Consider the following 23,728-nt stretch of genomic DNA (forward strand, 5'->3'; position numbering starts at 1 on the left):
CACTATTGGGAATTGGAGTCTCTGAGAGGCCAAGGGAATTGTAGGTGAAAGAGGAGCAAGGTTTGAAACCCAGGCCATCTGGCTCCAGAGCCTGAGCACTTAGCCACCATGCTGCATCTCCTACAGGATGAATGCTGGCATCTGGGTTGGTGGTTCCTGAAGGTCCCCTGGAGACTGGAGGATGGGCAGCAGTTGATCTGGCCAATTTTCTGACCAAACCCAACCAAGCATCCTGTCATTGTTTAGAGATCAATGATGGCACCACAATGTCATTCATACATTTAATTCATTAATTTATTCAACATATATTTATCAGGCCCTGCATGTCAGGATCTGTGCTGGCCATTGGGCATTCAGCAGTGGACCAGACAAGTCTCTGTGATCATGGCATTCTAAAGTGGGAAGCCAGACAATGAACAAGTAAAAACGAAACAAAGAAGGTGATGTCTGAGAGTAACAAGATTTGTGGAAGCAACAGAGTGACTCAGGGCAGGGGTGCTGTTTTGTCCAAGGTGGTCAAGGAAGGCCTCCTTGAGGAGGTGACATCATGCAAAGCCCTGAGCTGTGAGAGGGGGCTGGCCATGAGAAGTTATGGAGGAAAACTGTTCTAAGCCAGGGAAAGCAAAGGCCCTGAGGTGGAAAAGAGCTTGCCATAGAGCATGTGAGCAAGAGGGAGCTTGGCAGGGATGAAATAAGAGAAGCAGTCAGGGGACAGCTCACGTGCGGCCTCACAGGTCACGGGAAAGATTGTGTAATTTGTTCTAAGTGGGGAAGCTCATCTAAAGGGGGAGCCGCTGAGATGATTGTAAGCAGAAGATGATTGTAAGTGATCCAATATATGTTTTATGATCACCCTGTTTCCTACATGGAGGAAGATGTGCTGGGGGCAATAGAGGAAGCAGGGAGACTGCTTAGGACTTATTGAGTGTCCAGGTGAGCAAGGTTGGTGCCTTGAATGGAGGTGGTAGGAATGGAGAGGGAGAGAAGTGAGCAGATTCAGGATTTGGAGGGAGAGCTGACCAGACCTGCAGAGGGACTGGCTGTAGAGTATGGGAGAGAACTGCCTTTCCCAGGAGCCAGGGTGCCCACAGAGAGAGGAAGGGCAGGGACAAATTACCTTTCCTTTGTCAAAGTAGCCTATGATGGTCTCATAGAGAGTCTCCTTCAGCTGTCGGTGAGTCTGAGGGTGCTGCTGGCCTGTCTGCATGACCTGCGATGCGCATTGCTCATCTGACCACTGTGGAGAGAAGACACACGGAGTCACGGAGGCTGAGGGCCACCAAGGGCAGGTGTCTTTCCCTGTGATGGGCCTGCAAGAGGAAGCCCTGCAAACACTGCTGCCGGCTTGCCTGCCACCCTGGGTATCCGTGTCAGTCGGAGAGATGCTGCTCTGCAGTCTCCATTTGGGAAGTGCCTCCTGATTTTTGAAGAGTTGTGTTTATTTGACTCTCTGTTGGCTCATGGGTGTGGTTTGTAGGAATTGTCTCTGAACCCTTAGGAGACATGGTCCCAGTTCTTCAAAAGCCAGAAGAAATACTTCTGACTTTGTCCAGCCGCAGCAACATTTCCAAGAGAAGGAAAACAGCTCACTGGGCATGCTAATGATTTATAGTTGATGTCCGGACGTTACATAAAGCAGTTCGGATGTTATATAAAACTGAAAAACATATCTCAGGGGGTTATTGTTGCTGCTAAATGTGAAGGTCACTCAAAACGTTATGTGACAAGGTCAAGCAGTGCAGAAAAGTAACCTGCCAGGTCAATAATTTCAGGACACAGCGCAAAAGAAAATTTATTTGGCTAATCCTTTTTCTTTTCTTTTTAACTCTTCCACTTGCTCTGAGGGTTTTTAGGGGTTCCTAGCATGAATCCACTTCACTGGAAGGACTGTACCTTGAGAAGCCAGGTGTGGAGAAGGAGCGTGTAGGCGGCCTCTGTGTAATTGTCACAGTCCAGGTGAAGATCTCGGAGTTTGTACAGGTACCTGTTTGGGGAGATATGCTGAGTGACCAGGTGCAGGTGATAAGGAAGCAGGTAGTAGGGCCAGGTAGGAGTCAGACAGAACAACTGGGTACGTCTTAGGGTCACAAGAGAGGCCTCCACCCCAGCTAACCAGCCCCCCATGTGGGTGATAATGACAGCACCTAGCGTGTGTGGGGCATTCATGACAGATACCATGGTAAGTGTTTTAAATGCCTTAGATCATTTAATCCTCATGACAACCCTATGAGATGAGTCCATCAAGGAATCCCATTTTCAGATGAGAAAAGTATGGCCTGGGGAAGTTAGGTACCCTTCCAGCCAGTATTCAACTTGATACTGAAGACTCTGGCCAATGCAATATGACAAGTAAAGGAAATCAAGGAAGGAAATATAAAGAACTTGTCAGAAGTTATGTGTTAATAAATGGAAAAGCTGAAATGTGATCCCGGACTGATTCCCCCAGAGCCCATGCTCTGATCATTGCACCATTCTAGGAGCATGAAAAAGCCACAGCACTGAAAAGGGCAGCTCCTACCCTCTCTTCAGTATTCTCTGGGTGTAAAAGAAGCACATTTTCTAGTAATAAAAGGAAGTGGACCAGGGGCTAGAGATTGAATATTCATGTGGAGGCCTCGAGCTCACAGCAGGGAGAATCTACTATTCAACCATAATCACATTCCACCTCCTGTCCCTGTGCAAAGTGGTGATCCAGTTCTGAACCCTGGGATGACACTACAGCTGAGGCATGTTGAGGACAGGAACAGGAACAAAGGAAGAAAGCTTTGGTCAATTCTTAGATATATGATACATAATAGGTATTGAGGGGCAGTGAATTAACTTCTCTGTTCCTTAGTTTGCTCATCTGTAAAATGGAAATGTTCATGGAACCTACCTCTAGAGTTGCTGGGCATTTAAAGGACCAAGCAGACCATGAATGTAAGGCTCCACAGGTGATAGCTAGCATTGCTGCTAACAAATGTGAGGATGCACTGAAAGTGATTAGCCCGTAGCCAGCTCTGAGCAATGACAGCTGTTATCTATCATCATTGGGAACTAGGTTCTTCTACAAAACATTCCTCCACGTCACTGTTGGAAACAGAGTCCAGAGCCAAAGAAGCACTGTTTTGGTGACTTGCATGTCATCAGGAGCATTTATTTAAACCCAACTGGTAGTAATTTGGTGAAGGGAAGATGCTATGATGTGATGTCCTTGATCCCTTCCTGTGAGAGAAAAGGCTCTGTCCATAATCATGCCAGGATTCTGCCTGACTGTCCAACCACAGGGAACAAAGGCTTTTCAAGCATCTGCAGGTCTCAGTGCTCAGGCTTAGGTTCCTTAGAAGAAAGCTTTCTGCACAGAATGTCACCAAAGGAAGAGCTAGCATTTAATGTCCCAGGCCATGTAAAACATGGCCAGCGGGCCAAATGGGGGCTGCCTGACCTCAGGGTAGGGACTGCCAAAGATTTTGAGGGGAAGGAAGGTCAACTGGTAGTTTTGATAACTAATGAGCCAGGACACTCTAGCGACCTTTTGCTCATTCGTTTATTCAATCAGCAGAGTTGTAGTGAGCACACAGACTGTACCAGGCACTAGAGGTGAATGGTGGCAAAAGCAGACACTGTTCTCAGGGTTCCAAATTTATAGTCTAGGAAAACAGGCAGACATGAATCAAACAATCAAATAAATAATCACAGAAATAGAGCTGTGATCAGGGTTGTGAAGGAGAGGTCGACTGTACTATGAGAGCAGGACCTATCCAGGTGGGGAGAGGAAGGACTTCCAGAAAGTTTTCCATAGTGTGACAGGTGGGCTGGGATCAGAAGGTGAGCGGGGGAGGATCCCAGGTAGAAAGAGTCATTCACTCATTGGCCCATTCACAAATGGAAACTTTATATAGTCTATCAATTCATCTTCCCAATAATCCTTTTATAGATAAGAAAACTGAGATCAATGTTAAAGTTGACAGAGCTGGGAAGACATTCAACACCAGCTATTTCTCTGCCTCTATCATGATGGCTTTCCACTTTCCCCCTGCCTTAACGTTCTGCTCATCAGTCAGAGTTATCAGTGAACTTGCACATGGCCTGCAAGTAGGGAGTGTTGAGCCTGTGGTCCACCTTTAGAGACTCCTACAAATGTGCTGAATCCTACCATATCTCCTCCTGCCTGTCCCTTAGATCCCTAAATGTGGGTCCAAAAAACTTGGGAGAGCAGCCAAAGAGACAGCTTCCCTGCTAACAGGCCAAGGCACCCTCTCCTCTCCTTCATCAACTCAAGACTCTGGTGATGTACTACCCAGCCCAAAGGAAGACATCCTGATGTGCCTGACCAGGGACTCAAACTCAACAACTACAGATGCCAGATGGGCAGGCTGAGTGAGGTGCACGGGGTGAAGTTCAACGGGAACGGAGAAGATGTCATGACCAGAGTGCTCCAACCTCATCTGAGGGGCGGCCATCAGCCGGCCTAGGGCATGGTTGTCAGGACAGGATGAGTGCCTGGTGTTGCCACACCTTCTGAGCTTTTCAGGAGAAGAGGGAAATTTTGATTTTTATGTAAAATCTCTAGATTTTTAAAATTTGGCAACCAATTAAAAAATGTCTCTAAATACTATGCCTGCCAAAGTGAACAGGTTTTCAGACTATATCCTGTTTACAATGTCTGGTTTAGGCAAATGTGGTTTTCCTAGATTACTATGGGACTCAAATCTCCAAGCTTATGGAGATCTGGGATTTGCCATCTGTGTTTCTAAAGTGGGAAGGAGAGAAAAGAGGGTGGAGGGAGGGAACCATGTGCCAGGCACTTTACCTATAGCATCTCATTTAATCCTCAGAACAGGAGGTAGAATAGAAACATTCTACAGGGGGAAAGCTCAGCTCAGAGAGACGGAGTGATGTACCCAGGGTGACAGAGAAAAGAAGGGAAGACCCCAGGCCCTGCGGTCCCCAAAGCTCGGTGAAACTACAATAAGTCACGTCTAGTGATGTCATAAATACTATCCAAGCTCAGGACAACCTATGGAATTATCTTTTTTTCCCCAAATGATAGTTCCTATTTCTGGAATAATGGTAAACTAAGTACCTAAAAATATCTGCAGTAATAGCAGAGTGAGTTCAGACTCGGACTCCCTGGCCTTTGACAGAACATGTCGAAAGCCTTGAAAGTGCCAGGCTCCTTAACCCTCTGGTCAATTCCACTTTCTTGGCTCTAGTCTCAAGAGAATGTGCATAAAGATACATGTCCAAGAATTTGGTCTCCGTGATATTTTTGATGGGGAAAAATTGGAAACAACCTAAATGTTCAACAATATAAGATTGGCAATATAAATTACGGTATATTCTGGAAAGAGAATTTTATAGTTTCATTAAAAATGATATTGAAATACATCTGTTGACATGGAATTCTTGTCAAGCAAAGAATAATTTATGAGCAGTATGATTCCATTTTACAAAAAATATGCAGGCATAGAATTTGATCTATATATAAACATGAAAGGGTCTGGGAATATGTATGGATTATGGCAATTTCTTTCATTTTTTTGTTTTGCTTGTTTGTATATTATGAGTTTGTTTTGTTTTGGTAATAAGTATGCATTATTTTTGTAATGAGTAAAAATAACAATAATAATAATTTTAAAACTTTGGAGAAAATATAAGACTCAGAAAAACTGGCAAAGGAATTCTTTGCTCCAGGCTAATATCCCCCAAAAACCTTCATGATACATTCAAATAAATATCTTTTAAATGCCTACAAGGAAGCAGGCATCATGCATCTTGGCATATTTTTTCCTTTGAAACTGGGCTGGCCAATGATCTAACTACATGCCTTACAAATCCTAGACTCGGCCTCCACATGCAACTAATGCAGATTCAACTCAGCAGCTCAGTCCACCAGGTGGATGAAGGAAAGAAGGGTCTCTGGATACAGGAAAACAGCATGGCGGGTCAGAGAACTCCAAGTGGATTGTGGGTGTTAATTGTAGGAGAGTGGAAGGAGTTGACTCTGGAGAGATTGATAGGAATAAGAACCCAGAAGGCCTGAGTGTCAAGAAGATAAGTTTAAACTCTATCCTGAAGGCAGTGGGGAGCCTTTGATGAATATTGAGCAGGAGAGTGACATAGCAGGTCTGGGTTTTAGAAAACAAAATTCTTACCTTATGTACATCTCTTCCCGATTGTTATCTTTGTAGAAATTCTAGGCAGGGGAGGAAAAATAGTGATGAATGTTTTTCTTAAAAGAGCAGCAGGGGTGGAGGGTGTGGTGATGGATATGAGATTTCTACTTATTATCTGGGCGCCCTGAGATGGGAGCAAGAAATCTACTTTCCTGAATGCACCACATAGCCTCGTGAGGAGATTCTGCCTTGAAAGTCACTTCTCTGATCCTTGGACGGTAAAGGACAGAGGAAGTGTCTCCGCCATTGGATATCAGGGGAGCAACTGAGCTGTCCGCTGCCCTGAGAGGCGGGCTGCCAAGACTGAGGCAGTTGACTCTGACAAAGTCTTCTGTAAAAGGCAGCCCCGCCTGATCTGTAAAAGTTCACACCCTGGACTTGGGCGGACCTGAGCTGGAATCAGAGTTTTAGCAATACTCAGAGTAAAAGTACAGTAGTCCTGCCTTATCTGGGGATCCTTCCAAGACCGCCAGTGGACGCCTGAAACCACGGATAGTACAGAATCTTATATATACTATGTTTTTTCCTACACGTACATACCTATGATAAGGTTTAATTTATGTTAGGCACAGTAAGAGATTAACAACAATAACTAATAAGAAAATAGAACAATTATAACAATATACTGTAATAAAAGTTATTGTAGATCTTAGCAACCTCAGCACATGAATTTTTTTCTTTCCTTATTAAGTCAAGAACGTTCACCTTTTTGCTTAAAGGAAGTATTTTACGGCTTCTCTCTGGCATATATCTGAACTGCCAGCATCACTACTCTGGTGCTTTGGAGCCATTATTAAGTAAAATAAGGGTGACTTGAACATAAGCACTGCGATACTGTGACAGTCGATCTGATAACTGAGATGGCTACTAAGTGACTGACTAAGGCCGGGCAGGAGGCGGGTAGCACAGGGGGGCTGGACAAAGGGATGACTCATGTCCCAGGTGGGATGGAGCGGGATGGTACGAGATTTTATCACGCTACTCAGAATGGTGCACAACTGAAAACTTATAAATTGTCTATTTCTAGAATTTTTCATTTAATATTTTTAGACTACGGTTGCCTGCAGGTAACTGAAACCACAGAGAGTGAAAGTGTGGATAAAGGGGGACTCTTGTAATAGTGATCTTACTAGACCCAGTGATAATAACAGATCATAACTTCTGGTAGTGCAGAACTATCAGGAGTTATGAGTCCACAGCCAAAAAAATTCAAACTCGGCAATACCTAGGAAGCCCGATTCCGGTCCCAGCTCAGGGTCAGGTAGACCATTAGTCATCCTGGGCTCCACCACAGGAGATCCCAATTCAGTGCATTTGTAAACAACTTCTTACAGATTTTGAGCCAGGAGGTCTGTGAGCCACATTTTGAGAAAGTCCTGTTTTAATCCGATGCACCCACGTCTACCTGAGGCTCAGAGAGGGGTGGCAATGTGTTCCAGGGCACACGGTCAGGGTGCGGGCAGAACCACACTAACCTCAGCGCTCCTGACACCCCTCCACATCCTGTCCTCGCCCCCAAGACCATGTTGAAAACCACATCAAAAACCAGCAGGGTCTAATTGCTTGTGGAGCTGCCTGTCCCAAGCTTTCTCCCTGGTCAGAGTCTGACTGTTGAAGGTCAGTTTCTTCAACCAACTTCTGCCTCTCCTTAGAGAGAAACTGCAAACTCCGGGAAAACCCCTCCTCAGGCTCTTTCTATAAATTGGGCCTGGTGGAGTTATTAGCAATGAATTCTTTTCTGCTGTAATCAGGATTTTTAAACTCCCCTTAGCATTTCAGAAAATCAATGGCAATATCTAGGCTGTTAAAAAAGAGTCCACTTAGAGTAAAGGGAGGCCACACAACAGAACCACGAGGACAGGATTTGTATTCCGGAGCATGGGGGTTGACGTGATGGATCCCACGTGGTCTTTTGGTCAACTTGATTCACTTAAACCACCTTAGGGTGGGCTGACATGGTGGGTATGAAGCACTGTGGCTGCGACCACCTGTCTCATGACCACATCACAGGACACGTGAAGGGACAGTGTCTGGGAGCCAGGCCAGGGCTGGTCGTGTGGCACAGGGGTGAAGAGCCTGGGTTTGGGATTTACTGCTCTGGTTAGCCTTTCTCATAGTAATTTTCTACAGATTCTAGTTATTAGTATCATTCTATTCTGTAAGAGAAGGAAACTAACATGCAGTGAGCATTCGATCGTGGGCTAGGACTGCACAGCCTGTAAAACAGGGGCTAGTGTTTTCTCCACGGAACAGGTAAGCAAACGAAACCTTCAGAAAACTTCCTTGACTTGTCCTTTCTATTAGTTATCAGAGGTAGAATGAGAACCCACCGGCTGCATGACTCCAAAGCTCAAACTCTTAACCCATCTCTATGGCCATCTTCCTTCTGGGTTAGGTGTTAGGTGCTAAAGGAAATACTCATTACTCACATTTCATGTATAAGGAAAATGAGGCACAGAAAGGTGAAGCAACTGGCCTCAAGACACAGAGCTAGCAGACGGCAGAGCAGGGATTCAATCCCACGTTTGTCTGATCTCCAACGCCCTTAGTGCTGCTTCCTAATCAAGCACAACAGTGAAACCAAAGCCCAGCCTGCCCCAGGACTCGGGTCCCACGGGCCCGTAGGGAGGGCTGGCCAGCCCCACATACCAGTAGGTTCACGGTGCAGCTCATGCGGTTGTCTTTGCTCTCGTCCGTCATCACACCCCGGTAATCCAGCAGCTTCTCCAGGAGGCCTTTGACCAGGTTCACAAAGTTCTGTACTGACTTGGAGATAGTCGGGTGCTCCGCAGCACACTCCATCAGGCTGCGGGCAGAGACGGGAAGGCAGTGAGCTCACGGCCAGGAAGAAAGAGTGAATCAGTGCATCCAAGGTCCGCTGGCTCATGTGTTGGCTCATTCTGCTCATTTGTTCAATCATTTACTCATTAATACACTTATTTGTCCATACAGGGTAGCAAATATTTAATTTTTTTCCCACCCCAGAATGGGAAAAATAAAAATAGAAATCAATTTCCAGTGTGGGGAAATAGTCACTTTTACACACCCACATTGGGAGTAAATCAGAACTTTTTTCTTTTGAGGAAGATTGTCCCTGAGCTAACATCTGTGCCCATCTTCCTCTATTCTATATGTGGGACTCCTGCGAAACCATGGCTTGATAAGCGGTGCTAGATCCATGCCCGGGATCCAAACCAGCAAACCCCAGGCTGCCTAAGTGGAACTCATGAACTTAACCACTACGCCACCAGGCTGGCCCCTCCGTACAACTTTTTTAGATAGCACTTTTCACAATATCTATCAAAACTGTAAATGCATACATCCTTTGACTCCACAATTCTACTTTGGGGAATCTATTCTATAGAAATATTCCCAGAAGTATACAAGGATATATTTATAAGAATTATAAATTCCATCTAATAGTGAAGTACTTGGAACCATCTTAAATGTCCATCAATAGGGAAATGGTTAAATAAATTAAAGCATATTCACAAAATGTAATTCTACAAAGCCATTAAAAAGTATGAGAGATCAATACATTTTGACATGAACAGCTCTATAAAATATAAAGTTGAGAAAAGTTAAGTCTCAGAACAATGTTTGTTTTTTAACTAACCAACTCACACAGAGCCTACCAAGTCCCGGGAATTATTCTAAACCTCTTACAAATTTTAACTCATTTAATCTCCCATCACAGTCTTATGAGATGGGAAGTTTGCAGATGGGTAAACTAAGGCACAGAGAGGTCAACTAAGTTGTCCAAGGTCACAGTGCTAAATATCAACTGTCAGGCACCAGCATCTTAGCTTCAACCACCAGACCCCACATGTGAGTGGAAGTGTGTGTCTGTGTCTCTATGTATTTGTAAATGTGCCACATGTGGTCAGGAAGGATAAACACCAAACTCTTAATGGTGATTGCCTCTGACAAGGGGTCTAGGCGGGGGAACAGAGGAGGACACTGTTCGCTTGTCAATTTAAAAGTGAATGTATTATTTGAAAAATTTACATTTGTTGTAATATTAATATTCTAAATTTAAAAACCAGAAACAATAAAAGTGACATTCCTTAAGCATCTGTGAGTTGCCGGCATTGTGTGGGGTAGGGATGGGGAGAAAGACATAAAATAAAAAATATAAAAAGAATCATGCCTACCATCAGGTGGCCCACAGGCTAGGTGGGGAGAGACAGGTGGACCAAAATCTTGATTATGACTCCTTCTTATTAATCACTTATTCTGCACCAGGTACTAATCACTTTTCCTTAAGAAATCATCACAGTAATTCTGATAAGTAAAAGGTATTCCCCTCACTTTACAGATGAGGAGATCAAGGCTCAGAGAGGTTAAATGACCTTCCCAGTGTCACTCGGTAATAAGTGGTGACCGTGGGAATCAAGGCAATCACTGCTCAACATTGTCCTGCAGAGGAACACTGCCATGCGTTCTCAGACATTCGAGGAGACAAGATTCCCTGGGCTACCATTTGTTTCTGGCTACTCTCCCTGGGGCAGTTTAAGTCCAAGAGCTTCTAGGAGGGGAAACGGGAGAAAGGCAAGGACTTCAGAGGGTCATTTCCTCACAGAAGCCAAACCAGGCTGCAAGGAGGCGACGTCTCAGACTGTGGCCATGATGGGACCAATCCATCTTCACGGTGGGAGAAGCACCTGTTCCTGGGCTGTCAGTGAGAGATGCAAATTGCCCTGTGATTTAGGCCTGTCTGGCTCAGTCACAGCTGTGTCTGACTCCTTCTAGGACGGTCACTTCCAGCCCAGCTTCCCACCCTAACGACAATGCAACGAAGTTCCCTTGCAGAGTTTGCTGTGATTCCTCCCAGCCTCCAGGGCAGAAGGCATCTCAGGGCCTGAGCACGCCCAGACCAGTGGTCCTCTGTCCCGGCCGTGTGTTACACTCACCAGGAGGCCTTCATGAAGCTCAGCGCTCGCCTTGGGTCAATGACTTTGTATCTTTGGGCGTGGGAGCCAGGCAGCAGTGTTTTATTTTTTACGTTCTCCAGGTGATTCCAATGTGCAGCCGACATCAAGAACCACTGGTTGAGTCCTGCTTGGCAAATGTCAGTGTGCACGGAAATCATCTGGGCATTGTTTTAATCAATTCTGATTCAGCAGGTCTGGGTTAGGGCCTAAGAGTTTGCGTTTCTAACAAGCTCCCGGGTGATGCCAATGCTTTTGATCCTTTGAGAAGCAAGGATTTAGAAGAACAAAATTTTGGCTTTCTTAGTTTCTCTATTCTTTAGGCATGAGGTAAGAAACCCACTCATATGGTCTAGGATTAGTGAGATGGACGGGCAGATTGTTTTGAAATCATCTATGCATCCATCCATCCACCCATCCCCTCAACAAGTAATGTTCTGGGAACTAGGAATTCACTGACCTCTAGGAGAACACAGTCTAGCAGGGGAAACAGATATAGAAATAAAAACTAAACATAAAATATAATGATTCTGCCACTTATTGAATTCTTCCTGTGTTCCAGATGCTGTGCTAAGCCCGTTTTATTGATTATCTTGTTTAACACTCACAAAATCTCCTTGAGGTAGGCATTATTATAACCCTCAATTTATAGATGAGGCATGAGGCCCATAGAACTGAGTCTAATCTTGGTCCTGCCAAGGTCACACAGCTCGTCCTCTCCTTTGTGTCCCACAATGGGATATAAGTGACAATGAAAAAGAGCCGTGGGAGTCTGGAGGCGATGCAGATAATTCCTCACAGAGAGGAAGGAGGGATGGCAGAGCACTCCCACGCAGAGTCTATGCTCCTGCCTTCGGGGACAGAGGCTAGAGCGAGCTCACGCCGCCCTGGAGTCAACTCGCGCTCAGCACGGGAAGCCTTCAGAGAGGAGCCCAGGTCCACACCCTCTGTCGGTGCTGATGGAACTGGATTTTCACTTATTCTTTTAAAAACTATTTTTGGTGGTGAATATGATGCAGGCTATACAGAAGTTGAAAAAAAATGATTACATCTGAAATCTATATAATGCTATAAACCAATGTGACGGCAATAAAAAAGAAATTAAATAGAAGAAAATAAAGACATAAAAACTATGTATGGAGAGCCTCTTAGGACAATCCTCTTTCAGGTACTGAACTGGTTTGGGTGGGATCCAGGCCCCTGGAACATACATTCTCTGTCCCCTTCAGCCTTCCAGCCCCCTTGCCACTTCTAGATAAATTCCCAGACAGATGGAACATAGCAGGGTAGAATGTGTCTCATTACTCCATTCAATGTGGGACCCTCACAGAGGCAGACTGTAAGACAGATGCGGACTCACGAGAGTGGGATCCAAGGAGAGTGCTGAGGGTAGGGAGGAGTGGGATGCTGTGTAAGGTTGTACAGCTTGTGCACTGTGCAAGAGCACACGAAGGCTGCAATTCAGCCCCACTCCATGCCTTAAGCCTTGTGCCCTGATACAGGACTGCAGCTGCCACAGGAAGGGAAGCCCTGTTCTCTTCACAAAGGCACCATGTAATTACCAAGCTGTGTGCCCACAGTACTGTCTGCCCGGAGCAGGCCCTATATACCAGTGGAGGCCCTGAATGAGGGGCTGAGAAGAGGACTGGAGGAACTGAGGATGACTAAGCTGGAGGAGAAAAGACAGGTAGGCTCATGGCTTCAAACAGACACATCGCTATCCACCTGGAGAACAATAACAATTGCTGATATTTCTGGACTACCTACTAGGTATCAGAAACTGTGCTAAGCACTTTACATGACTTTTCTTGCTTAATCTCAACAAAAATTCTAAGAGCTGGATAGGATTTTGATCTCCAGGTTGCAGATAGGGAAACTGAGGCTCAGAAAGTTCAAAGGAAGGAGCAGGGACTGGGCCCTGGACCTTCTGATGGGGCCTGGACTCCTCGGGTTGGGCTTGATTAGTTTGGGAAAAATCATTCACACCTCTCTCAGGAAAAAAATAATGAGCTGTGTTTAATTTCCTCGACCTCTAAGGGCTCCTTTCACAAATAATCACTCAGGAAGGATTTGAAAATCCTGCGGATGGTCGGAAGACTGCCGCAGAGCCCCATCCGCTTATAAAAATGGAAACCGCCAGCGTCGTCACGGTTTCACTTCTGATCAATATTTAGATTTTCCTTCTTAGAACTTTAAGATAAACATTGACAGTCAAAAGGTCACTTTTCCCCTGGACAATCAGCCTAGATACGCATCTGAGGAGCAGGTGATGGGTTTCTCCTCCTAGCTCAGTGGTGTGTGCACTCTAGGTGTTTAGTGATGGCTGAGCACAGTGACAGGAAGGGGCTGCCTGGGGCTCCACTCTGCCTGCTGGGCAGGGCAGGGAGGGTCATTGTGAGGGTTAGAGCAAGGCCTTTAGTCTGCTTTTGTTGTTAAAGTTAAAATAGTCAAAAAAGATTGGGGAAAGAATTCAAAATCCGAGTTATTTCAGAGACTCATACAAATCAGAGAAACTACAATTAGGAGGAAAGTTGGGGTGTCTGAACCATATTCCTAAACTTTGGGAGAAGTCCTCCCGGGTAGGAGGAGAGATTACCAAGGTGTTAGAGACAGAAACTAGGAGCAAGGTGAGGGATCAAGTACACTTACTGAGCCTTTACCTGCTGTGTGCCAGATGACTTACAGCTATTCGGTCTCCAAAATAGTCACAGCAGGCTTATTATCCCCATTTTACAGATGGGGATACTGAGGCCAAAGATGCTGTGTGATTGGTCTAAAGTTGTGCAACTGCTAAGTGATAGAACCAGGATTAAAAGCCAATATCTTTCTTGAAAGATATGCAAATGGACAACATGCACATGACAAGATGCTTGGCATCCTGAGCCATGAAGGAAATGCAAATCAAAACAGCAATGAAATATCACTTCACGCCCACCAGGATGGCTATAATCAGTAAGACAGATATTAACAAGGGTTGAGGAGGATGTGGAGAAATTGGAACCCTCTGCACTGCTGGTAGGAATCTGAGTGGTGCAGTCACTTTGGAAAACAGTCTGATCATGTCTCAAAAGGATAAATATAGAGTTACCATAAGACACCGAAATTCCACTCCTAGGTATGTACCCAAGAAAACTGTAAACATGTGTCCACACAAAAACGTGTACATGAAAGCATCGTTCCTAATAGCCAAAAAGTGAAAACAGCCTGAAGGTCCATCGACTGATGAGTGAACAAACAAAATGGGGTATAACCAAACAGCAGAATATTATTCGATAAAAAGAATGGCAATCCAAAGGAATGAAGTACTGACCATGCTACTGCATGGATGAAGCTTGAAAAGATGCTGTGTGAAGAAGGCCGGCCACAAAGGACCATATATTATATGGTGACATTATACGAAATGTCCAGAATAGACAAATCCACAGAGACAGAAAGTAGGTGGACGGTGGGAGGGAGGGAGGATGATGGCTAAGGGGTTCCAGGCTTCTTTTAGGAGGTAAGAAAAATGCTCTAAAATTGACTGTGGTCATGATTGCACAGTTCTGTGAATATACGAACAGCCATTGAATTGCACACTTTAGGAGAATTGTATGGTATGCGAATTATATCTCAATAAGCTTTTAAAGCAAAACAGTGTCCTGATTGCAAGTCCAGTGCTCCTGGATACCATCCAGCATCTACCACCTCACCCAGGCCCGTGCTCTGGAGTCAGGCAGAGCTGGGTTCGGGTCCCAGCTTGTCCACCTAACTAGCTTGGCCTAGTTTCCTTGGCCAAGAGACTTCTCTGAGCCTCAGGAGCCACCTCTGTGACATAGGGATCAAAGAGAATAAATGCCACTAAATGAGACAATACACAGCACTTAGCACGGTAGCCATGCACTGCATGTGCTCCATGCATGTTGGCCACGACCAACAGTTGTCAAAAATTAAAAAGGCAAAAATAGAGGCTGGCCTGGTGGCGTAGTGGTTAAGTGCCTGCATGCCGCTTCGGTGGCCAGGGGTTCGTGGGTTCCGATCCCCGGAGCAGACCTACGCACCACTCATCAAGCCATGCTGAGGTGGCATCACACATACAAAATAGAGGAAAACTGACAGAGATGTTAGCTCAGGGGCAATCTTCCTCAAGCAAAAAGAGGAAGATTGGCAACAGATGTGAGCTCAGGACCAGTCTTCCTCACCAAAAAAGGGAAAAAATAGCAAGAATTATTCCACAGCTAAGAGAAAACAAAAACAAACATTTTGGTGGATTACTTCCCTCTCCCCAATACAAAATTTCTTTTTATCTGGTCCATTCCAACAATATCAAAAAGATAGCCACTCTAGAGAGAGATATGAGATTTCTTACAAAAATGGAGTTTCCCCAAGACTCACCAGCCTCTAGATTATCCCCAGGGAGGACAGAGCCATTGGAGCCCCCTGGAGTCCTGAGCCCTCCAGCCTAGGTCACCTTCCCTGCTCCTCCCATGCTGGGCGCTGAACTTACATTGACTCCAGCAGCTGCATATACTGCTCGTCCCCTCGGCCCCCTTCCACCTCGTGGTCCAGCTTGAGGATGATTTCATTTTCAAACTGAAGAAGTCAGAGATGAAAATCAACAACAACAACATTAGAAGGCTCAGTGTTGAAATCAGTCAATTCAGTATTTTAACCAAAGCTTTAGGGAGCACCCCTCATCTCCCAGGTTTAGTGCTGGGAACTGGGAATGCAAAATGCAACAGGATACGATGTGTGCCTTATAGGAGTTCCTAGAGAATGCAGAGGAAAAACTGATCATGAGCACTGGAGCAGAGAGATTGGCAGGAGGGAGAGAAGAGAGGGAGAGAGGGAGAAAGGGAGAGAGAAAGAGAGAGAAAGAGAGCAAGCGAGCTTGGCAGAGAGACACAGAGAGAGACAGAGAGGGAAAGGAGAGTCAGGAAAGGCTTCTCACGGCCCATGCCCTCTGAGGTTGTTCTCAAAGTTTACATGGAAATTTTTCAGGGAGATGAAAAGTGAAAGGGCATTTGAAGGAGAGGGTACAGGCACAGCATGTGCGAAGACACGCAGGCGTGTGACAGAGCATTGCATCTTCAGGGAACCACATGTTGTCACAGATGGCCATTATTTCTGCTGGTCTAGCATTCTTCTCTCCAGACTTTGGTGATCACGCTGGCCCTAATCTCAGTCTGGGGGATTCAGGCGAACTAACCACACCTCCCTAGCTCCAGGTGTGGCTACATGACACAGGCCCAGCTCCTAATCTATATCTTGCATCATCCAGACCCCAGCATTAACAAAGGCCCAGGTCAAGCCAGGGAGACGTAGATCCAAGGCTTGGTTGGGGCTCTGAGCAAAAAGAGTCTTTTGGCTCAATTTGAAGATGGAAGATTGTAAGCCTGAGGCTGCTGGAGATGGCCACAGTGAAAGAGCCTCCCTGAGAATGACGCCAGTACAGAGGAAAGCAGAGAGGAGGAGATGAAAACAGACTGAAACTTGATGCCATTTTTGAGGCCCTGAATCCAGCCATACCTGAAGCTGTCATATTTAATGAGCTGATGCCTCAGAGATCGAGTGGTGACAACTTAATGGTCAGAGATCAGACTTTGTAAGTGAAAGTAAATGTGTACCTACAGTTCTACCAAATCTTGTGACACTAAAGCCAGAGAGTGTTATATCTTCCTATTTTCAATGTCAAGAACATCTCACTCAGTTGAGTTCATGACTTATTCAACATTTTGAAGGGCCATACAATGTCTGTAATGTAAAGTGGTTTGTACTGTTTTAATATCATGCTCTGATGAGTCTATCCAAATCATGCAGTCCACTGCCCCCCCACCCCCACCACCACATTTTACCACTAAATAAGAAACTGGCACCTGGAGAATGGAAGGGGACCCTTGGTGAAGGTCACCAAGGTCAAGGGAGCCCTTGGGTACTCATGGCTCCTAACCCAGCCTCTTCCCACTCAGTCCGCACAGTCACTCCATGAGGTCTGGAGGTCAAGGATTGCCTTTACGTGTGATAATGCATGAACAGCAGCCAGCCCCTGCTTGGCATCAGTCTCAGGAAGTGTCAGTTATTATCACAGTTACAGAAGTAGAGGCTCAGAGAGTTTAAGTGGCTTGTCTAAATCTCAGATGAATGGCAGAGATCTTTGGCACTCTTTCCAGCGCACAAAGGATCAAGCCCAGTCTAGTTAGTTGGAATCTCTAGGTGATGAAAGGCAGGGACCAGATTCACTTTTCCCCTGGTTCACATATCACCTGTGGTGCCATTGTTCTCTTACTTTTGTGTGCTGAGGGCCGAAGGAAAGGACCAGAAGCTTGTGCTGATACAACATAAATGAGAAAGAATGGCTTGTGAGTTTCCACAGTTAAGTTTTATGGAAGGAGATACATAAGGCCTGGAAGATGGGTAGGATTGTGATAAATATGAAAAGGGTGGGAGGAATGGAGTGAGCAGAGGTGTGGAGGTGGGAATATGGAGAAAAATGAGGACAGCAGTTCAGCTGGAGCAGAGTTCAAGAAAGAAAGGAAGAACAGAGACCTAGCTGGGGGCCAACCCAGTGAGGGTCTGGCTGCCAGTCTGCACATGAATCACACCCCTTATAGGATGCATGTTGTACATGTGAGTATCATCCACAGTCGGGGCTTGGGGGCTATCATAGTTAGAGATGTCTACTGTGCCAAGCCTCGGGCAGGAAGAAATATGCCCAGGGACTACGAGAGTGGGCTCTGATGCAAGACTGTCTGGCTTTCAATGTCTGCTCTGTTCCCTCCACCATCTTGGGAAAGAGAGTAGGTCCTCCTAACCCTCAGTTTCATAGTTTCCATCAGGGGTCAGCAAACACTTTCTGTAAAGGGCCACCGAGTAAATATGTTAGGCTTTGGGGTCAGACAGTCTCTGTAGTGACTCAACTCTGCTGTTGTAGCACAAAAGCAGCCAAAGATAACACATAAACAAATTGGCATGGCTGTATTCCAATAAAACTTTATTTACAAAGACAAGTGGCAGGACAGATGTGGCCTGTGGGCCATAGTTTGTGGATCCCCTATCAATATAATAGGCATAATAGTGGTACCAACAGCAAGGGGTAGTTAGGGGGCCTGGAGGAGATTATATACATAAAGCACGCCCTGGGTTTGCTCATCTACTTATGATTACGGCGGATGTTGTTATCACTGCTGAATGTTACTGGAAAGCAGCGCTGGGGGAGAAACTAGCATTGCTTCCTGTCTGAGCTGTTCAGTGGTGAATGCTGGCACGATTCCTCCTTGCAAGAGGAACTTTCCTTTGGAGCAGAGAAGCGGACGGGGTAAATAACTACTTGTCTCAGGGTCACAAAAGAGCCGCGGGGAGGGAAATTACAGGGTGCCAGGGGATGTGCAGAGCTGGCTGATGCCTCGCCACGCCTGAGCCCTCGGGGTGGGCTGGCGAGTGAAGGCCTCAGTCAAGCGTAGCCCAGGGCAGACTGGCCCTTCCTGCTCCTGGGCAGGCGCTGGGCTCAGGAGTGGCTGTGACCACAGCCTTTGGCATCAAACAGGTTTGGTTTGAGTCCTGCTTTGATTTTTTTCCCCCACCATGTGACCTTCGGCAAGTTAATAAGCCTTGCTGAGGCTCAGTTTTCTCACCTATTGAATAGAGATCTAAAACAGCACCTGCTTTATAGTGGCGCTGGGAGAAGTTAATGGGAAAACACATGTGAAAGGCCTTGCAGGGTGCCTGGTTCATAGTAAGTGCTCAGTAATGGTTAGCAATTATCATCATGGCATTGTCGATACTGTCCTCATCATTGGCATCGCAATCTCATTTAATCTTCACGACAGCCAACGGAAACGGATATCATCATCCCCATTTTACAAATGACGAAACTGAAGCAAAGGAGGACCTTCGTCTTGGGTTTCAAAGGATGGATGAACTTGACCTAGGTAGGCCCAAGGGTCCACCATATGCTCCCAAACATATACTATGCCATGTCACTGTGACAGGCCATACCCCCAACGTTGGCACTATGCAGAGCTTAGGACAAAGCTCCAGCTTCTCCAAATTAATTTCATTTTCATCTGCAGCTACACGACTGCATCACATCGCTGACTCCACCCCACCCCTGCGAGGTAGATGGTTGTAAAGGAGCATCCATGGGTTTCATTCACAGAAGTCAGATGCTACAGAGGCTCGATATGGATCTCGAGAAGCTCTACTCAGGAAAAGCAGCGTGGACTCCAGGAGCCCAGACCTAGTGGGCCTCCCTGTTCCATCAGAATGGCCTCACCTGGGCCTCCCACCTGCATCAAGCCCTCCCTGCACCGCTTCTGCTGCCTCTCCTGTCTGCGTTAGAACGCCCTGGCTATTTTCATCATCCTGTTTGCCTAGAACCCTGACGAAGTAAAATCTAGGGAACAAGAGCTCTTCCTCAAATGGATGGTGCTGACTTTGACCTGGGAGGAGCAGAGATGGTGTGAAAGGCCAGGAGGGCAGAGAGATAACAAGAATGAAACCGACACCTGTAAGGCAGTCTTTGGCCTCCTTCGTTAATGAAATGCAGGTTGTCCTGGGGTGGGCAGTGGCAGACTTGGGAGGAAGCTGGAGAAGGCAATGTCACGTGAGAAGGGATGCCTGGGGGAGTCAGTCTAGCTTCCTAATTTTCTTTGAGTTATCTCTTCTCTGCCTGCTCCAGTTCATCCCCCATGGAACTCGGGTTTGGGAACCTATAATGGTATTATGATATCCATTTTACAGATAGAGAAACTGAGGCTGAGAGAGGTTAAATAACTTACGCAAATTTCTTCTGTTTATAAGCAGCAAGTCTGACTCCAAACCACAGTGTCCAAAAGACAGTAGGTGCTCAGTACATATTTGTCGAATTGATTTGCTTTTTTCCACATTATGTTCTAAGCCATCTGAAGCACCAACTTACTCCATGCCGAGACTTAGTCTCAGTGGAATCTGCCAAACTGATATCTCTGCCAGTTAATTCATTCAACAAGCAATTATTGAGCTCCTGCTGTGTTCCAGGGACGTTATAGATGCTGCTGTCCAATGCCCTTACCTCTTTTTCTTTGAGAGAGGGGTTCTCTCTGGGACCTCCTGCCTGTTGCGGGTTCAGACCCTCAGGATGATGGGCGCACCCAGGCCTGTTCTACCATCTGCATCATAGGTAGCAGCTCTCCTTAGTCTCTATGCCCCAGGACCCCTACCCCTCCCCACTAACTTCATCCAGAAAGCCCACAGCTCCTCCCCTCCACAAAGAATGGGTCAGCAAGACAGCCGGTCTACCCAGGCCCAGGGGGCTACTCAAGCAGTGGTCAGGCCCCCTCATTACCCTACACTATAAAAACATTCGCTGGAATGTTTCTCTCTATGCTGAGGCTATTCCCCTGAAATGTGGTGGGATGGGGATCTAAATGCCTCCATTCATCCTGGGAATGTTGACATGGTATACATAACATTCATGTCAGGCACTGACAGGTGCTGGGAGACTGACTTTGGCCCTGAAAGATCTCATAGTCTCCTCATGGGGACAGACCTATGATGAAGACAGCAGGTCATCGTACTGTATGAGACAAGTGATATGCCCATGCCCCATGCAGGCAGGACAAGAGGCATTTCACCCTGACTGGGGCATGGCCATGCCAGCCACAGTGTGGCCAACCCAAGGCCCCTCTTACTGAAACCACCCTGTCCACAGCCCCACCAAAGGAATGGTGGAGTGTACTAGGGATGGGGCCTGCAGTCCTAGGCAAGGACAGGGACCCTGAGATTGTCTGAGGGGAAGCGCTGTATCATTGGGGGTAAAGGTTATCAGCCAAACGCATTAGCTCCCTAATTCAGGCTAGAGGAGGAGACAGGGAGATCTGGCAATGAGGCTGCAAAAGAAACTCAGAGCAGAAAGAAAGATTACCCTGGAGCCTCGTCCTCCCTACCCCCATCCCTGAGCCCCTCAGAGTCGAACCCCTCCGTGTCCCAGTTCCAGCCCATGCACATCCTGCTTGAGCACATCTGTGACTTGCCACCAGATGAACCACTGCTCCAGGATCAGGAAAGGCTTTTCCAAAACATGAGGCCTCAGCTGAAGGATGACTAGGGTCTTTTCAAGTGAAGAAATCAAAGGAAGAGCCCAAGCAAAGGACTGACAGCAAATGAACTGCCTGACACTGGGCATCAGGCCATGGGGCCTGGTGTGAGCTGGGCGCAAAGGCTCTGCTCATTTTCCTCTTGGCTCTGCTATTCCTTTAAGAAACTCAAAGTTTAGAAGAGAACTCTGTCATCTTCCCGGCACCTGGTTCTTCTCTTTGCTGATTACTTTGGCATCATGCACTAATGCCAGTGTGCACACAAGGCCCCCTGGATTTCAGACCCAAGTTCTGGGGTTCACTCTGGATCCAGCCATCAGGGCTGCTTGGGGCTCATGGGGGCCTTGCCTCCTCCATTTCCTGGGACACCTTCCTTGGCTGACTACTCTGAACCATATAGCCACACCTGGGTCTGCTCATCCCACGGCTGAGCACACACCAAGCACGCCAGCTGGGTTTCACATGGGAAGCTGCCCCATTAGTTGAGCTGATTGTCCTGCCTCTTTTGATAAGAGAGAAATGAAGATAAGCAACTGTAGGAACATACTGACAGTGAACACATACCTAGGGTGAGGAGCCCAAGGAAGACCTCGCTCATGGAAAATAGGTGGGTGCATGTCAGAGGGATGTTGCAATAAGGAAATCCTACAGGACAGTAAAGTCACACTCCAGGCAAGCCTCTGAAGACATGAGGCCACCAAACACAACTGTCAGGTCGTGGTCCAGAAATGACTGGGCTCACCTCTCTTGAGGACCATCAGGTACTTGGAGAATTTCTTTTGCACACCTGTTCCCAGGGCATTTTCTAAGCCAGCTGGTGCCCACACCTTCAGAGGGAGTGCTGATCCAAGGGTAAGCAGGACACCCTTCATCTCATATTGTGTGCCCTTTACGTGTCCCCAAGCTTCACAGATTTCGCTTCCTCCTTAAAAGGCAGCAGATTCCAAAGTGCTTTCCAACACTCAGCCCAGGGTTTCACCTTCCACTTTTCTCCATCCAAGCTGGTTGGATATGGTTTCTTTCTCCATGTGAATCCCTCAGCCTTTTTTTTTTGTTTTTCCCCACAGGCTCCTTGCAGAAGAGGCAGCTAGTCACTGGCCTTTCTGGGACTAGAGAGCCCCTGCTAACTGCTGAGTGAGGAGAGGACCCTATCACAGCGGTATAATCACAGCCAACTAATCTCTTTTTCCTCTCAGAACAAAATTTTCCAAAGTGATTGACAGAATGGTGAGTCCAACAGACATTTCTTGCACAAATACATTTGAGAAATTAAACAGGTCTGTTTATTGTGGGACCTCTCAGTGCCTTGACTATGTTAATGTGCACTGAAAATCTCCAAGGGTTATGATACACAGTGGCTTCCTAAGGTACTTAACCTGGAAACCCTTCCCCCTAGAGCATCTGGTGGGGTTAGTGGTCCAGGAACATATTCTGAGAAAGCATGCTTTAGAGGATGCCATTCATTCTTTCATTCCGTCAACATTTACTGTGACCATACTGGTGGCTGGATGGTGAAGTGGGCAAAACATGGGTTTAGAATCATCATGACCTGTGTGTTGCAGCCTCTGCTCTGCCTCTTTCTTGATGTGTGACTTCACCTCTCTAAGCCTCAGTGTTTCCATCTTTAAAATGGGGATGATAATGCTACCTACCTCACAGGGTTGTAATAAAAAAGAATACATGAACTAATGAATGGAAAGTGCTTATAGTGCCTGGCACACAGTATACACATGGTTAAAGGCAGTCATTGCTGTCATTGTCATCAGTGTCACTTTCATTAGATGAGGATGAAGAAGACAGGAAAATGCACAGAAGAGAGTATAATGCAAGGCAGTATATAATAATCATACCTCACACAGATCAAATGACATAGGAATAGACAGCAAAGACCTCTTAAAGGATATAGCATTGGGATGGGTTTTGCAGGATCAGTAGGAGTTTAGAAGGTGTTGGCACACAGGACTGTGAACGCGGCAGAGAAGCAGCAGAAGAGGAAAGGCGTGAAGGAAGACACTCACCAAAGCCACACAATTCAGGTGAGCTGCGGGGATGTCTGAAGAATAGGTGAGGTGTGGGAAAGAGCTGGAGAAACTGGCTAAATAGTTTGACTGAAGGCCAGAGCTAGGAGGGCCCTGAATGCAGGCGGAAGGGTTTGGACTCCACTGGGTGAGGATTAGAGAAACGAGCAAGGGAGGGGTAAAATCCCTGAGAATTTTAAGGAAAAGCTATTTGGAATCTGCTGCCTTTTAAGTGCTGGAGCAGGGGATGGTACAGAATGAGAGGCAGAAATGCGGGGGGGGGGGCGGGGGGCGCGGGGAGGAGCTGAGTTAGGGGTAAAACGAGGTGAGAAGCGGGCAGAGAGGACAGGAGGGCGAGGTCTGAGGAACTGTTAAGGCAGCCTCAGCGGCAGGACAGAACGACCAACCTCCCTAAGCTGGGGGAAACTACTGAACATTGCCAGAGCCTAGCGTGGAAATGGGTGCTTATTCCACTCTCAAAGGCTTCTGGAGTGACTGGGCCCATAAAATGGTCCTCATCCTTCAAGTTTGATGGGATTTTCAATGAAAATACTTGGCCAATGATCCTCGCG

General features: G+C 46.5%; 1 protein-coding gene across 1 annotated transcript in view; it reads right to left on the reverse strand.

Annotated features, from left to right (window-relative positions):
• DOCK2 (dedicator of cytokinesis 2) overlaps positions 1–23,728 on the reverse strand; it is a 411,398-nt gene that overhangs the window by 35,015 nt on the left and 352,655 nt on the right. Inside the window, exons 34-38 of the mRNA XM_070569049.1 lie at positions 15,573–15,658; positions 8,808–8,964; positions 6,138–6,178; positions 1,894–1,984; positions 1,118–1,237 (exon numbers count right to left, since the gene is read on the reverse strand). Coding sequence (XP_070425150.1) covers positions 1,118–1,237; positions 1,894–1,984; positions 6,138–6,178; positions 8,808–8,964; positions 15,573–15,658 — 495 coding nt within the window. The remainder of the gene's footprint in view (positions 1–1,117; positions 1,238–1,893; positions 1,985–6,137; positions 6,179–8,807; positions 8,965–15,572; positions 15,659–23,728) is intronic.

Source organism: Equus przewalskii, chromosome 13 (assembly GCF_037783145.1).
Source record: "Equus przewalskii isolate Varuska chromosome 13, EquPr2, whole genome shotgun sequence".
Classification (NCBI taxonomy): domain Eukaryota; kingdom Metazoa; phylum Chordata; class Mammalia; order Perissodactyla; family Equidae; genus Equus; species Equus przewalskii.